At 37.7% G+C, this 15,670-nt stretch overlaps 1 protein-coding gene across 11 annotated transcripts in view; it reads right to left on the reverse strand.

Moving 5' to 3' along the window:
• Positions 1–15,670, reverse strand: part of caskin1 (CASK interacting protein 1) — a 103,998-nt gene that overhangs the window by 10,931 nt on the left and 77,397 nt on the right. For 3 of the 11 annotated variants that reach the window (XM_056240673.1, XM_056240674.1, XM_056240669.1), the window contains exons 3-12: positions 14,761–14,858; positions 14,466–14,611; positions 10,339–10,434; positions 10,097–10,227; positions 4,393–4,501; positions 3,718–3,826; positions 3,488–3,582; positions 2,235–2,382; positions 515–745; positions 217–243 (exon numbers count right to left, since the gene is read on the reverse strand). In XM_056240673.1, the coding sequence (XP_056096648.1) occupies positions 217–243; positions 515–745; positions 2,235–2,382; positions 3,488–3,582; positions 3,718–3,826; positions 4,393–4,501; positions 10,097–10,227; positions 10,339–10,434; positions 14,466–14,611; positions 14,761–14,858 (1,190 nt within the window). The remainder of the gene's footprint in view (positions 1–216; positions 244–514; positions 746–2,234; positions 2,383–3,487; positions 3,583–3,717; positions 3,827–4,392; positions 4,502–10,096; positions 10,228–10,338; positions 10,435–14,465; positions 14,612–14,760; positions 14,859–15,670) is intronic. The other 8 variants (XM_056240680.1, XM_056240672.1, XM_056240675.1 and 5 more) reach the window with 5 other exon arrangements.

Genomic DNA, 15,670 nt, shown 5'->3' on the forward strand with positions numbered 1-15,670 from the left:
GAATGGAGGGGTGAGAGGCTGGCTGCGCATTCCCTATTGGTCACGTGTACGAGTGAACGGTTGAAAGGGGCAGTGGAGCGAATCCAAAGTGTGGTCATCACAGAGAGGGAAAATATAGCACCAAGATCAGGGAAATTTAGGGGTAAAAGAGGAGAGATAACAGCTTCAACAAAGAGAGGCCCATGAACCTCTTTTGTGCTGGTTAAAAGAACTTACTAGCCAAATCTTGATCATGCTTGGCCTCTAAAAAAATCAACAACCAAAATAATGTCAGAAAATAAAAATCAAATGTGTTTAATTTTAAATTAAACGTAAAGTTCAGAAATAATAATTTTCAGAAAAATAATTTCAGAAAACTTTAAGGAATTAGTGGAACTAATTGATCATTGTTTGTATTCAGACTATTTAAATGAAAAATACTGTAATTTAACACATTCCTTAAAGCTTTGTGAATAATAATAACAACAATAATAATTAATAATAATACAGTGGAGACAGATTAGGGGATCTGTACCTTGTCCACTGTGCGGCTCTTCTGAGGTGTTTGGGGACCTGTTATAGCCAAAGGAAGTGAAAAGTGGCAGATGGGAATGTGGTGGCGGAGGTGGAGGAGGCGGCAGGATATGAATCTCATGATACGAGTCCCCATTCACCATGGCAACGGCGGGCGACACGGGGCCGCACACCGGCGCACAGAGCTGTATCTTTTGATACTGTTGGGTACAAGTGACTGTACTCCATGAACCTGGATACGACAACACAGCAACGACCACCACCACAACAAACAAAACAATTACACATAAGAGAGGGAAAGCAAATTAACCCAACACAAAAATCACAACCAATCACAAAATTCAAAACGGAAAAAACCATAAAAGACAAATTAAAAGGAAGAAAACGCTTGTTTTTCACTTCGAGCTGTTTAGTGTGAGAATGGAGTGAAGAACTATTTCTTCAAGGATGATTTTTATAATATACATATATTTGAAATAGAGGTGATGTGTGGAAATGCAAGGTTAGTGAAATGAAATGAGCTGGTGCTTGTAGTAAAACACAAATAGTTGTCTCTGTAAGTGCCTGAGGAGAAATACTGTAGAGCTGACTTCTCAAATGAGAAGTTTAGTAAGCGTGACTCTTTTCAGTAAGTCTGTGTGTGGGAGGGTGGGTGTGCAAATGTGTGATTTGACCATTTATGTTCGCTATGAGGCGAACACAGCAGGGCTTGTTTGAGATAGTTGTCCTCCTTCAGAAAATATATCAACAATGTTTTTTTTCATAAAAACTGCAATTTCAGTAAAAATGGCACTATAAGAAAGGAGTTCTAAAAAGCGCACAAAAAATAAGTTGAATTGAACTTATGGAGTGGAGGAGACCGAGCAGCAGATGCAGAGACACAGACATGGATACTTAGTGAAGCATGAGACACAATGAACACACAGATTAGACCCCTGCTGAGATATCAACCGGACATAAACCCATTGAATGGAAAGAGAGCACTGTATGGATCATATGCATCTGCATGAGTGCACAAAAGAGTGTTCTGCTGCCCAATGATTCTTCCAATGACAATCGAAATATCTATTTAATATCAGGTGTCTCGTCTCGTCTCGTCTCGTCTCTTCTCTTCTCTTCTCTTCTCTTCTCTTCTCTTCTCTTCTCTTCTCTTCTCTTCTCTTCTCTTCTCTTCTCTTCTCTCATCCGTTCTCCAGCACGGTTGTAGAGGTACTTATTGGCCAACGTGAACTAAGATCTAGATGTACCCCACACTAATATTTATCTGGTGACACTGTATCTGTTCCATCAATGAAAAAACAACAGTGAAAAAAAAATGGACTGTTATTTGATATATAGTGAGCGCAACACTGCCCAATGTTTGAGTGTTTAAGTAACAGAAGAGCGTTTTGTGAAAATAGCAAATGTAAATGGACCCAAAGGGTTCAATCCAATGAGATCTGTTGTTCTGTCAATGGATGGATGGAGGCAAGGCCACTATTTAAGGTACTTTAATGACCAGCTTTTTTCCCCCTGACAGCAAGAACTACTATATTACGAGATGAGAAAAGAAAAGAGCTCTACATTTGCCCTGTTTTTGTTGCCATAAAAGCAGATGGCCCTGTCTGGCTCTCAATCCAGTGCACATGAGCATCATGAACAGCTGGCTGTAAACAAAATCAGGGTCATGTGAGTTCAGCAGCATTACTTATGCATCTGTGAGTGTGAGAGGCAGCACTGACCCGCCCTTTGTCGTCTCTTACCCACAGCCCCAGGCCTCTTACTGATCACCTCCGCTATGCTGGAGGGGAAGTAGCCCACTCTGTCATTCCCAGTGCGGTTATCATGGATGCAGCCCTTCCACCTCCCATCTGAATGTTGCTCCAGAACCTACAGAGTAATGCACCATAATCATCCAGCATCTATAATGGCAATATGCATTGTCTGGGCGCTTTTAATACTTTGTAATGTCCAAATTAAATGAATTAATTTAAGTCTTATGTTTATGAGCCAGCATTAACCAGTGGCAGACATTTTAAGATTATTTTAATGTAAATTATTTTTATTTTATACATTATACCGTTCAAAAGTTTGAAATCGGTAAGATGTTTTTGAAAGAAGTCTCTTATTCTCACCAAGGCTGCATTTCTTTAATGACAGTAAATGTTTAAACACAGTAAAAGTAATATTGTAAAATATCATTACAATTTAAAATAACTGTTTTCAATTTGAATTTGAAAAATCTATTCTATTTGAAAATGTAAAGAAAATTAGTATTTTAGTATTCTCTGATGAATAGAAAGTTCAATTTATGGCATTTATTTGAAATAGAAATTGTTTTTAACAGTCACTTTTTATCAATTTAATGTGTCCATGCTGAATAAAAAGTTAAAAATTTCTTTAAAATAATTTTAGTAGTGTATATGTCTATGCCAATATTTGGAATTGTTCTTCAATTTATTTATTTTATGTTTTATCTTTGTGAGGGCATTCTTTCAAACCATATAAATACTTAACTAAACAGGCCTAGAATAAAACGATAGTATGTCGATAAATTATAGTATAGGTAAAACATTTAAATATTTGGGGCAGTTCTGTGATTTCTGCGCTGAACCCTGGATAATTTCTGAGGTAAAAGAAAATAAAACCATTCCAAATGTCATACTGTATATAGAGCAAAACGAGATATATTTTCTCTGGGAAGGAGCTGATGTGTGTCTAAATTATTTTTGACAGTCTGAGTAAAAACACAGGCAACAGTGCCCTCTGTTGAGAAATTCTGAAAGTACACTGAACTAACTACTATGATTACAAAGGCTTAATGTGGAATTTATAATGTAAACCAAAATTAAAACAAACATTTTACGTTTTTAAAATAGTCAGCATATTTAACACTATTTGAAATTTATATAATACATGAGAGTAAAACAAACTGTTTAAATGAACTGTTTTCAAAGGTTCTGAATTGATTTAAAGCAGGTCTTATGACAATTACCGTGATTACGTCTCCAGCCTTTATGTTGAGGCTTGTCAGGTCGTAATTGTTGCAGTAGTCCTTCAGGGCCCTGACCTGCAAGGCTGCTGAGGCATCTGACAGAGATAAGCAGACATAAACTGCATAATCTACTACACATCCCTTATAAACATATATAGCCTACAAGAATACATATATGATGTATATCCCAAAAAAATATCTTCCGTTTTATTGCCATCCCATTTTCTTACCTCGTAGCATCTGCTTGATTTCCCGGCTGGCCTGTGTAGCAGTGAACTGATAGACGATATCCAGCGCTGTCTGGCTGAATGTGTTTCTCACTGCTGCATTGATGCCACTCTGTAGGGAGAAGGATAAAGCAATATTAGATCATGTTTGGGATCCAATTGACTAACATGGTAGAAATGTTTCTCAATGAGACATTAAAGTTTGATCTTTCTACTTACCATTTAGATAAGAGGGTATATAAGACTAAAAACTCTAGCCACTTTTAAACAATTCGCTATTCAAAGTAATTCAATGTATAGTGTTGGGATAGGGCAGTGGATAATATCCAAACTTTTCAGGTGATGGACTAGTTAAAAAGAATAAGCCACCTAACAGGCCAAATCTGCAGGAAACCACCATATCATACAAATGAACTAGACAAAACTAAATAAGTGGACTGTTCACTAGCGGAGTTGGATTAAGACAATTATGTAGCCTGAGGTATGACGGTCAGGTATACTATTAATACTTTATTACAAATCAATGTTATAACAAACAGTGTGGTTTGTTAATTAACGTTGGTGCTTACTGACAACTATAAATTAGCGATGTTATTTTATTAGGCTGCTGTGTTGCTGCTGTTGGGCACTAAATTCCCTTCAGGGATCAATAAAGTTTCTCTATCTCTGTCTACTTACATCCAGCAGGAGGCGCACTACGTCAGTCTTCCCACACAGTGCAGCCTCATGGAGGGCAGTGCCCGCTTTGGTCTGCCTGTTGATATCGATGCCCGCCTGGATCAGCAGTCTATTGAGAGTGGATAAAATTAGTAACTAGTCTGACACAACCACTGAAAACCACTGTGATCAAACTGCTCACATGATCCGAGGCCAGAATTCATGCCTAGATTTTCATTTTAAGCTTGTTATTATTGTCCTCATGTTGCCAGCACTTATGTGAGGGATAATATAAAGTCATTACAGACATCAGTGATCATCTTCCTGATGAGGTTTATTATGCAATCATAACCAGCTGGCTGTACTGTATATTAGCCTGCTTATACAGCTACTTACAAGATAAATAAATAGTCATGAATTAGTTAATAAAACGTTATTTTACGCAGTTCTTACATGATATTATCATGCAAGAAAAAGAAACCACAGAGTAATACGAGAGGCAGTGTATGAGATTGGTTGCTGAGTAGAATATACAGTTTAGTTATCATTATATAAAATATTTGACAGCAGAATGCCACATTTGACCAATCAGAATCAAATATTCCAGAGAGCCATGTAATTATGTTAAACTTGTAAGTACTGAAAATTACTCCCCCAAAAAAACCAAATCAGCCTCCTGAAGACAGAAGAACCTCTATTAAATAGAGCATGACCTTCTGACACTAGAGTAAATTCAATTACGGCAGCGGGACATCAGCAAACACAGGTGGCCTGAGTCATGGCTTCAGAGAGGAGGATGGGAAACAGGGTGAGAGCAGAGAACTTGGCCCTGGCGCGGTATTAGACACCTCCCCTATAATTAGCTATCAAAATGAGCCTTTTTAGCTTCACATAATGCCCTCTCGTGGAAAACACAGGACCCTTCTTGGAAAACACAGGAGATTAAAAAGCATATTGACTGGCTGGGTGAGCACACATTGGTCTGACTGTGTGCTGAGCCATCCGTCACTCAGCATGGGCTAGTGGGCAAATGGCCACACATTTAATTAAAGGTCTGAGAGCGTTAACACAGGTACATGACATTAAGTTTAGGAGACAGCGTTTTAATATGAAGGTAACAGCTTTGGTTAGAGGTGCCATGATCCATTTCTTTCACAGATGTGAACAACATATGAAGCCTTTTTTCATATTTTCCCTCACTACATCAATCTGTTTAGGGTCGGCCAATGCGTACGGCCTCTAGGGTTACTGGATTAATGATGTAATTAACAGCCTTGCGATAGCCCACACTGTTGCTGTAACCTGTACATTCACATGGTCTATAATTAGCTCCAGGCTGATCAGAGCTGGATTCGTGCTGGATTGGTGAGAGAGGGAGGTGTGCGTGCTGTGTGGGCACATGTACCTTATTCTAATGTGTGGCACTGCAACACTTACAATTCAGGCAGGCTAATTAATGATGAGTGTCAATGCGCAGCGATAGACCTGACCATCACATGGAGATGTTCCTTTATGATACACTGACCAAGTCGAATAGCTTGTCAATTCATAGTTTGTTTGTTGAATGGTAGTGGTGTATCACAGTTTCCACAAAAATATTAAACAGCACAATTGTTTTCAACACTGATAATAATAAGAAATGTTTCTTGAGCAGCAAATCATCAGAATGATTTCTGAAGAATCAAATGACACTGAAGACTGATGATGCTGAAAATTCACCTTTGAAATCACAGGAATACATTACATTTTAAAATATATTCAAACAGTTATTTTAAACTGTAATAATATTTTACAATATTACTGTTTTTACTGTGTTTTTGATAAAATAAATGCAGCCTTGGTGAGAATAAGGGCCGGTTCACACAGAACGTGTTTTTTCTGTTAAAAATGCGAGACGCAGGTGTTTACATTGAAAAACAATGGAAAAGTAGAGCAGTGGAATGGAAAAATGCGTTCTGTGAGAGTTCATAGCCCCTATATGAAATCTAAAACCCTCTTCTAAACAAAATGATTAAATTTCATGCACTTCATTTTGATTTGATTTTGATTTTCAATGTAATTACATTTTTAATAATTCTTCTGGTTTTGTCATTTTTATTATTATTTTTATACATGTCCATACAGTTTTTATAAATGTTTATTTCAGTTTTATTTTTTTAGTATATCAAGTTAAACTAAATTAAAATGATAAATGATGCCATGGCAAATACATATACATATATATATAAGTTTGTTTCAGTTAAGGTTTATTTTAATTCAAGTAACCAAAAACTGGCAAGCACTCTCTATGGCTCCCAGGTTTAACAAGTAAAAAAAACACACAAAAAAACACCCCCGCACTAGAATATACAATGACAAACAGTCACATGCTGACATCTGTATTGACAGAGTATTGATCCTTATTGACAACCTCACTGATAGTTCTGATAGTTCCTCAGGGCTTGAGACTGAAACTGTTCATCATCATCATAATCACAACCAGAGAGTTTACATTTAAAAGCAGTTTAATTTTAGATACCCACTGGAATAAAAGGAAAACTAAGACTAAAATTTGTTTCATAAAAATCAATCATACTGTATATGGAACATTTGGGTGTATGACGCTTGTGATTAATGTGTTAGTCCGACTGTTGTCCAACAAAAATGCCTGACGTGGAGTGTAGCATTCGCATGGTACAAAGGCAGGACAGCGCAGAACACCTCTGATCTTCCTCTCATCTCTGTCTGATCATGGAGGAGGTCTGACTGTCACAATGATGGATGGCAGTGTGTTGTATTAGGGAGTGGATGGGGCCTGGCACACCCTTAGGAATACAGCCGGGTACGTGCACCCTCAACCATGCTCATGTTCCCAGAGGAAAGAAGGAAAGATGCCCTTCATCACAAGCAGGTGCAGCTGGTTGTGCACAGATACGGCAGCTAATGCAGTGAGGACACCACTTGTCCAGTTTCTAACGCACTTGGGCTTGTATGTCGATGCACGAAATGCATGGCTGAGCCGAGATCTGGAGCAATGGATTTCTCATTCAATGTAAATAGTTGCATGAGGACCTTTGGGCATTTATATGATAATGCAGTGGGAAGTCACATGATAATTGACTTATGGCTCATCAAAGAGTTTCTCTAATTAGCTTATTTCTGAGCTCCAGGCCAGTTCTGATAATGCTCAGATCTCATAACACGCGCACACAAAGATCAACGGCTCAGTCAAAATGGCTGAGTGTGAAAATTAACTGTGAGACAAAACATGAAGGTTTTTTTTTTTTTAAATACTCAGTAAAGCAGTGGCTAAAATTAAATAAAATTAAATACTTTTATATAAAATATATATATTTCAGATGTAATTATGTAATTCATAACTCTGGTGTAGTGTTAATTACAGCCTATTACACTTTTACACTCAAGGCCCATCAATGGAAAAATACATATTTTTGCCCCCAGAATAGTGTAGTTCAGACTATGGACGACTTGACCCCTTCGTCCAAACAATGGCTTGGGGAATTACTGGTTTTGCAATTCCGTTTGATTCCAGTGGTGCAGAAATGGCTTTGTTGAACATGATGGATATCGTATTACATGTTGGGTGACTGACTGTTTCCCCTCCTCTCTCATGAGCGGCAGTAAATCCAGCGCTTCTGACCTGCACACGCTGCTTGCATCATCATCACATGCTCATTGGCTGCTCATTAGCATCAGTGTCTGTTTGCAGTCTCTCTTCATCAAGCACATGGATCCATTTACACTCAAACACACACAGTGTGTCTCAGCGTCACATCACACCAATGGATCATGAAGTCAACTTCCATTAATATAATGTAGGCTTTTCCCTCCCCCATCTACATTTCCATCCCAGAGCTCCAGTGCATGCTACAATGTTTTGATTGTGTTTATGACCATGACTATAACAACTTTCTTAGCTCTTAAAAATAAAACCGCTGGTTCAGATCAAATGCAGAGTGATTCAAAGTACAATACAAATGATCTTTTTTAAATCAGTATTTTTGTCTTGCTTTCCTTAACAAAATAAATTTACATGTGATGCAAAATTGCATAAAAATAGGACAGTTAATTTATCAAAATACTTTGTTGCGATTCATCTCAACATTTAAACGAATAACACTGCAATCACAAAATTTAATCCAAGCACATTTTTGCATTCCACTGCGCTGATTTTCCATGCACCGGGCAGACATATTTGATCATTCTGATCTTGTCTTTTGCAGCGTCTCGTGGATGATACGAGTTAAATAAACTCAAAAACACACGAGAAAGGCCCCTAAGTGCATTTAAATGATTTTTTTAAATGTACACCATTTTAAAAGTTCAATTTCAGTCTAAAGCAATAAATCATCTTTTTACATTTTCATGTAAAAGCTTTAGTCTTACTGAAATCTAGCTCATGTCGCTCAAACAGTAGAGGCGCTAGCCACGCCAAGGTCATGGCGTTGAACTGAAAAGAACTGAAAAGATGTATAGTTTGAATGCAATACAAGTTGCTTTGTATAAAAGCATGTAAATGCAACCAGTCTGGTTACATGCAGGCTTTATCAACTGGCCTTGCCGTTGTATGCACACTCTGAAAGACATGCAAAACGTGACATGCAACGTGTATTTAATCCTTTAAAAATTCAGTTAAGTATTATTACATGTAGGCTTGACAGATGAAGACTGTAGCTCGACTATACAAAAACCTGCTTCACCTTGATTGTGACAGCATGTAAACACTTATTGAGGACGTAAACAGTCGCCTGCCTTATGAACATGTGAATTCATAAACAAGACATCATTTTGCTTTTCTCTTCACAATGATAAATGATTCAAGTGTTCTTTCTTAATTTCACTCATACTTTCCTGTCTCATCCCAGAACTGCTGCAGGTTTTAATCAATTCACACAATCTCTGAAATTTAAAGCATTCCTCTGGGTGTTGATGCCACAGAGAATCTGGATCGTTTCTGACGCGTGGTGCTGTGGGCTGTAAAATTTCCTTTCACACAAACAACAGGTTTACAGATGCGTTACGAGAAATTCCTATGTGTGATGTATATTCGGCAGTAATATATGAGGCGCAAATCCCGCGAGCAGCTTCTGACTGTCTCATGAAAAACATGCACTGCTTCTGTTAAAGAATTTCAGTATGTGTTGTATATGACCCCTTCCCTTCAGAGCATCAAATGTAAATGCTAATTTCTACATATACTACATTCTACTTGTACAATTTTAACATTTTTCAAGTTATAAAAATGAACAATAATGAATGTATTATGGACGAACACGAATAATTTTATATATCTGCATATTTATTATTATTATTGGTAAAAATAATAATAATAATATACAAATTAAATTAGTTACAAATTAACCTAGATTAATAAATAATGTGAAAATCTTTGGTAAAACTTTCCTTTAGGGTGACGTAGTTTCATGTTTCTACATGTACAGTAATAACAGTAAATTATACTGTGACAATGACACCTAATGCAGAAACTAATGTTAACAAAAAAACTTATTGTAAAGTGTCACCAAGTTTTCTTATCCCAAGATATTTTAGTGGCTAGAAAAGGTGAACTGGTTTTCTTTCAGTGTCTGGTAAACAAAGGTGCAACATCGACCTGAGCCTGAGATCTAGAAAGGCGGTCTGGAGGTGTGACTCACTTCTATTCTTAGAAAAGCATTCAAGACACGCATCCTGTCTTTCCATCCGAGTCTTGAGGCAGAGTGCTCACCTGATGATGTCGATGTGTCCGTTCTTGGCAGCGAGATGCAGTGGGCTGGTGCCGTTGGGATCAGTCGAGTCTCCAGGTTTGGGCTCCAACAGAGCTGCACACATGTTACTGCTCAGCAGCAGCTGGACCACCTGCAGGGCAAACAGAAGACCATACACACACACAAAAGCCAATTACAGACAGAAACAAAAAGATATACAAGTAATTTGACAGTACCAAAAAAAAAGCAACGTGTGACTCACCCCAACACGGCCGAATTCACAAGCCAGGTCTAATGGCGTCTTCCCAGCATTGTCCATTATGCAGGGGTTCGACTGGTGCTGCAGAAGCATCTCAGACTGTGGACAGGTAACCAGCTGTTAGTTGCATATATCACTACCATAGCCAATATTGTCATAGCATTTCATTTTAATATAGTAAAATATTAAATGTATATATATATATATATATATATATAATATTTCTAAAAACATATTATTCCACCTATTTTTACATTTAGCTCAAGAATCAGTTAATCTCAAAATATATATCCAGTGAGCTGTATGGAAATAAATAATAAATAAATATTGATATTAAAAAATATATTTTATTTCTGTTTTAATGTTATTTTATGTTTTATTGTTTAATTTGTTATTATTTATTTTGTTATTTTAGACAATATAATATAGAATTTGTATGTAGGTTATCAATCATAACATGAAAGTAATTAACGGATTACTAATACCAGGATTTTAATATTGTGCATCCCCAGGGTGTGATTTGTGAAAAAAGCAGGTTGGGGTTAGATGATGTTTTTCCTAATCGGGATGCGCTCATACACAACAAAACAAAAAATTAAACTCTAATTTAACATGCCAGAATTAAAACCTGTTTTAGAACACTGCATAGCATGGTTCTACAGGGTTTCTAAGCACTATTAAACGAAAGCAAGAGCACCCTTAGATGATACTGAAATAATAGCATATTGGCTAAACATATTTGTATTTGTGTTTGCGCTCTGGAGAACGTTAAATGTTTCTATTTTCAAAGTGTTTTAGCAGCTTTGAGCAATGCAGCCAATCACAGACATGTCCTTTGATCTCTTGAGCACAGTGGCCAATCAGAGGTGTTTAAGTTAGTCAGAATCCACTCACTGCTCAAAAAGCCAGCTTTTTTTCTTCAGTGCTGAGTTCTGCACGTTCGAATCGTCTCATTGTAACAACGTATAGGTGCAATGTAAATAAGAGATTCAGAGACAGCTTCATTGATTATAATGCGATTCTGAAACTGAAACCCTTTCATTTTTCTTCAATTTGGCTAGCTGTACTGTAGTTTTTATGCTGACATATAGACTACTATGATGTTTCGTGACAAAAAAGCTGTGCATGGATTAAGGCCACTGGAACCAGGATCATCACGTAACCAAAACGCACAGTGTCAAAGAATAATAGCCGCAGTAGAATAATAGCCACTGTCTCTGCTGAAACTGCCTCTTCACTAAGTGGTAGAAACTCTGACAGAGAAAGTGGTGAAGGCATGTGCGTTTTATTACATGCATGTGTGTGTGGGATGATCTCGCTTCAAAGCATTTACTCATCAGGCACAACACCGGTATTCTCTTGTGCACCGGCTGACATATGCTAATCATTATCGCATTTGAAATTACTATATTAAAGGGAAAAAACATTGGAGATATTGCCGGTACAACATGCTTTTATCACATTTATTTACTAAATGGACCATTTGCCAAACAACTGATTTGTGTGTTTGTGTGCATCATAATGGAAGTCCTCAGACATCAGGGGCCTCATTTATAAGCGGTGCGTACGCACAAAACAGGCCCCGAAAGAGGCGTACGTCACTTCCAACGCATAAGTTTTGATTTATAAAAACAAACTTGACGGGAAAATTTGAGCACCTGCACGCAAACTCTGACCCGAACATTTTGGAGACGGAGCAGTTTGGCGACACCAATGGTGAGCTGAGGGACTGACGGCAGATGAAGGAAAACCACTTTAAATCTTCATTATGAGTCCTAATCATAAATACAGTGCATGTTCACAATAACAATTTAAATTAATAAAAGAATGAATTAAACTGTTTTACATCTGATATACACATTTAGATTAAAGCAGCACTAAGTAGGAATTCCGTTTTTGTCAAACAGCGACCTCTAGAGTCGCTGTGGAGCACTTGTACTGTCGTGAATAGCACTCACGCAGAGATGGCTCGCACTCACGGCCGGATCCCCTCCCCCTGTACACCGGTACCTGTTCAGTAGGATGGACGCTGTAACGAGTGGAAATAAGGTATGGCCCCTTTAAGAGCTGCGGGCGCCCTACCACATGTATACGGTGCCGGGTTATTTCTGTTTGATGCTCATTTTATCAGAATTTTATCAGATCTGTTTTTTGCCGTAAAGCAATTCGTTACCTCGCGAGACCTGATATCACACGATACTTCCTAACACTGAGGCCGGCGGCCCGCCAGCCCAAAGTTGCAAGGGTGGTTTTGCGGCTCACAGGCACCAGGGGGGTGCGAGACGACCACCATTCAACACGAAATCAGTAAAATAAACATTACAATGACTCCAAAACTGATCGGTTAAGGTAAAAAAGTGACTTAGTTCACCTTTAAATATGCCATTCTTGTTAAGCACTTAAATTACATGAAATCAATAAGTTACAAAAAAAAAGTATATTCTAATAAATAGAAATATTTGTAGTGGATGTGATGCTTTTGAACACTTTTCCTGTGGCAAGCTGTGTGTTAATGTTTTAACTATAGCAAGGATTGCTTAGCGCATGATAACAGCAGAATATGTTCGTGGAAATAATGATCAATAATGCACAATAAGGCCTATCTGTTTCCATAAAAAATATAAAGCAATTAAAAATACTATTTGGCCAGTCGAAAAGATTGAGAAAAACTTTCTCTGAAATGCATTTTATACTATTTTGATTTATTTATTCAAAAATAAGGCAAGGCTACTAAATGGTTTTTAGCAATGTAATGTGTGACGGCACATCCGTATCTCATATTTTCCTACTGTCTTGTACTGTTAAACATGGTATCACGTGGATAAATATGCATACGCAAATGACGATATGCATAGTAAAACTAGGCGTTGTAAGCTCCATATGGTTATTTCGGTTATTTTTGTTAACATCGTCATTGGCTGTGTTCGAAAACTTAAAAATACTGCATTACACGGTAGGAGGGCATCAAGGCAGCTTCACTTCCTGTCTCCTTCGATACCTTCATCTGATTGATTTTTGAAGGCAGCTTAGATGTATCCTTTGCTGCCTTTGATATCCCACAATCCTGTGCTTTCCATTCTGTGACAGTCAACTTCTTAGAATGTATCTTAAGAACTTTCTTAACTTCTTTCTTAAAGGGTTAGTTCACCCAAATTGAAAATTCTGTCTTTCCAAACCTGTAAGACTTATGTTCATCTTCGGAACACAAATAAATATTTATTTGATTAAACTGAGAGCTTTCTGTCCCCCCACTGACAGCAACGCAACTACCACTTTGACGCTTCAAAAAGTTCATAAAGAGATCGTAAAACTAATCCATATGAATTGAGTGGTTTAGTCCAAATTTTCTGAAGAGACTCGATCACTTTATATGATGAACAGATTGAGTTTAGGCTTTTATTCACATTTAAACATTCATCAACTCACACATCGGTTGTGGTAAACGGAAACTCAAGCATGTTGGCTTGACATGCGAGGACCAATGAGGTTCATTCTTGTGTGTTACGCAGCACGTTTGAGCTTCAGCAACAACCAATGAGGTTCATTCTCATGTGTTACACTGCATGTTTGAGCTTCAGCAACAACCAATGAGGTTCATTCTTGTGTGTTACGCAGCACGTTTGAGCTTCCGCAAGAACCAATGAGGTTTGTTCTCGCACGTTGAGCAGGATCGGTTGAGCTTCTGTTTATGTTTGCTGATCAATGTTAATTTGTGAATAAGCCTAAATTAAATCTGTTGATCGTATAAAGCGATCGTGTCTCTTTAGAAAATTTGGACTAAACCACTCAATTCATATGAATTCGTTTTATGATCTCTTTATTTTTTGAAGCGTCAAAGTGGTAGTTGTGTAACTGTCAATGGAGGGACAGAAATCACTCAGATTTAATCAAAAAGATCTTCATTTGTGTTCCGAAGGTGAACAAAATTACAGGTTTGGAACGACATGAGGGAGAGTAAATCATGACAGAATTTTCATTTTTGGATGAACTAACCCTTTAAGATGATTTTCGTGAATCCGGCCCCAGGTTCTGGTTCCAAGTTGTCAGTATCCATAACAGCATGTTGGATCTTTTATCATACACCGTCTTTGAAGAAGAGTGGACATGGTGTTGTAGCAGTATGTACTCACTACGTCATAGTGTCCGTGTTGAGCGGCCAGGTGCAGGGGGATCTGACCCTCATCAGACTGACCGTTCACTGAGGAGCCTGACTTCAGCAGCAACTTCATGGGTTCGGACTTTCCCTGCCATGCTGCATAATGCAGAGGCCGCATCCCTGGAACACGAGAGGAAAGACTTTTGATATTACTGCACTACACATTCCTAAAACATACATGTAGAGTTAAGCTTGTTTAAGATCGTTAGGAACTGACATCTAAAGCAATGCAGCACTTTTTTTTATGTGCATAAATGTTTTTCTAGTACCTTTCTGGTCCCTGATGTCCACTAAGGCCTGAGAGTCCACCAGCAGTGATATAACCTCCACATTTCCATTGAGAGCTGCATGGTGCAGTGGTGAGAATCTGTGAATAACAGAAACAAAACATAAACAGGATGTAGATTTTAGGACTGTGCGCCATTCAGAATTGAATTAAGAATGGAAATTCCATTACTAAATTTAAATTGAAGTAACAAACTTCTTCCATTCAAAGTAACCTTGTTTGCTACTTCCATTCAAATATACCTATATATATATATATATATATATATATATATATATATATATACAAACACATATACAGTATACATATATATATATATATATATAGTTGAGATTAATTGAGTCTTGGGGACAGAAAGCCAAAAAAAATTTAAAATCAAACAAACCCAACATCACCACCTGTTTTGGAGGGTTTCAAGAAAAATCCTCCTCTCTCATCCACAAACAAACTCCAGCATATTCAGTTGTTAGACACGACTGGACCTTCAAAAGGGACTGGATTCTATGGTAAGATGAAACTACAAAAAAAAAGCTTTTTGGCAGAAAACCTACCAGATTGGTTTCGTGCAAACAGGAATAAAAAGTACCCCGTGCCCACAGTTAAATATACTGCTGGATCTTTAATGTTGTGGGCCTATTTTTTTCCTGGAGGTCATGGACATCTTGTTCAGATACAGTACATGGTATCATGGATTCTAGCAAATACCAACAGATAAAAAATCAAAACCTAACGGCCTCTGCTAGAAATCTTATAATGGGGAGTGGTCCTTCCATCAGGACAACGATCCAAAACAAACATCAAAATTAACACAAAAATAAGTCACATAAGCTTCTGCCATGACCATCCCAGTCCCCTGACCTGAACCCTACAGAAAATGAGTGGGCTGAACTGAA

This window comes from Rhinichthys klamathensis, unplaced genomic scaffold (genome assembly GCF_029890125.1).
Source record: "Rhinichthys klamathensis goyatoka isolate OS25496 unplaced genomic scaffold, OSU_Roscu_1.1 h1tg000605l_1, whole genome shotgun sequence".
NCBI lineage: Eukaryota > Metazoa > Chordata > Actinopteri > Cypriniformes > Leuciscidae > Rhinichthys > Rhinichthys klamathensis.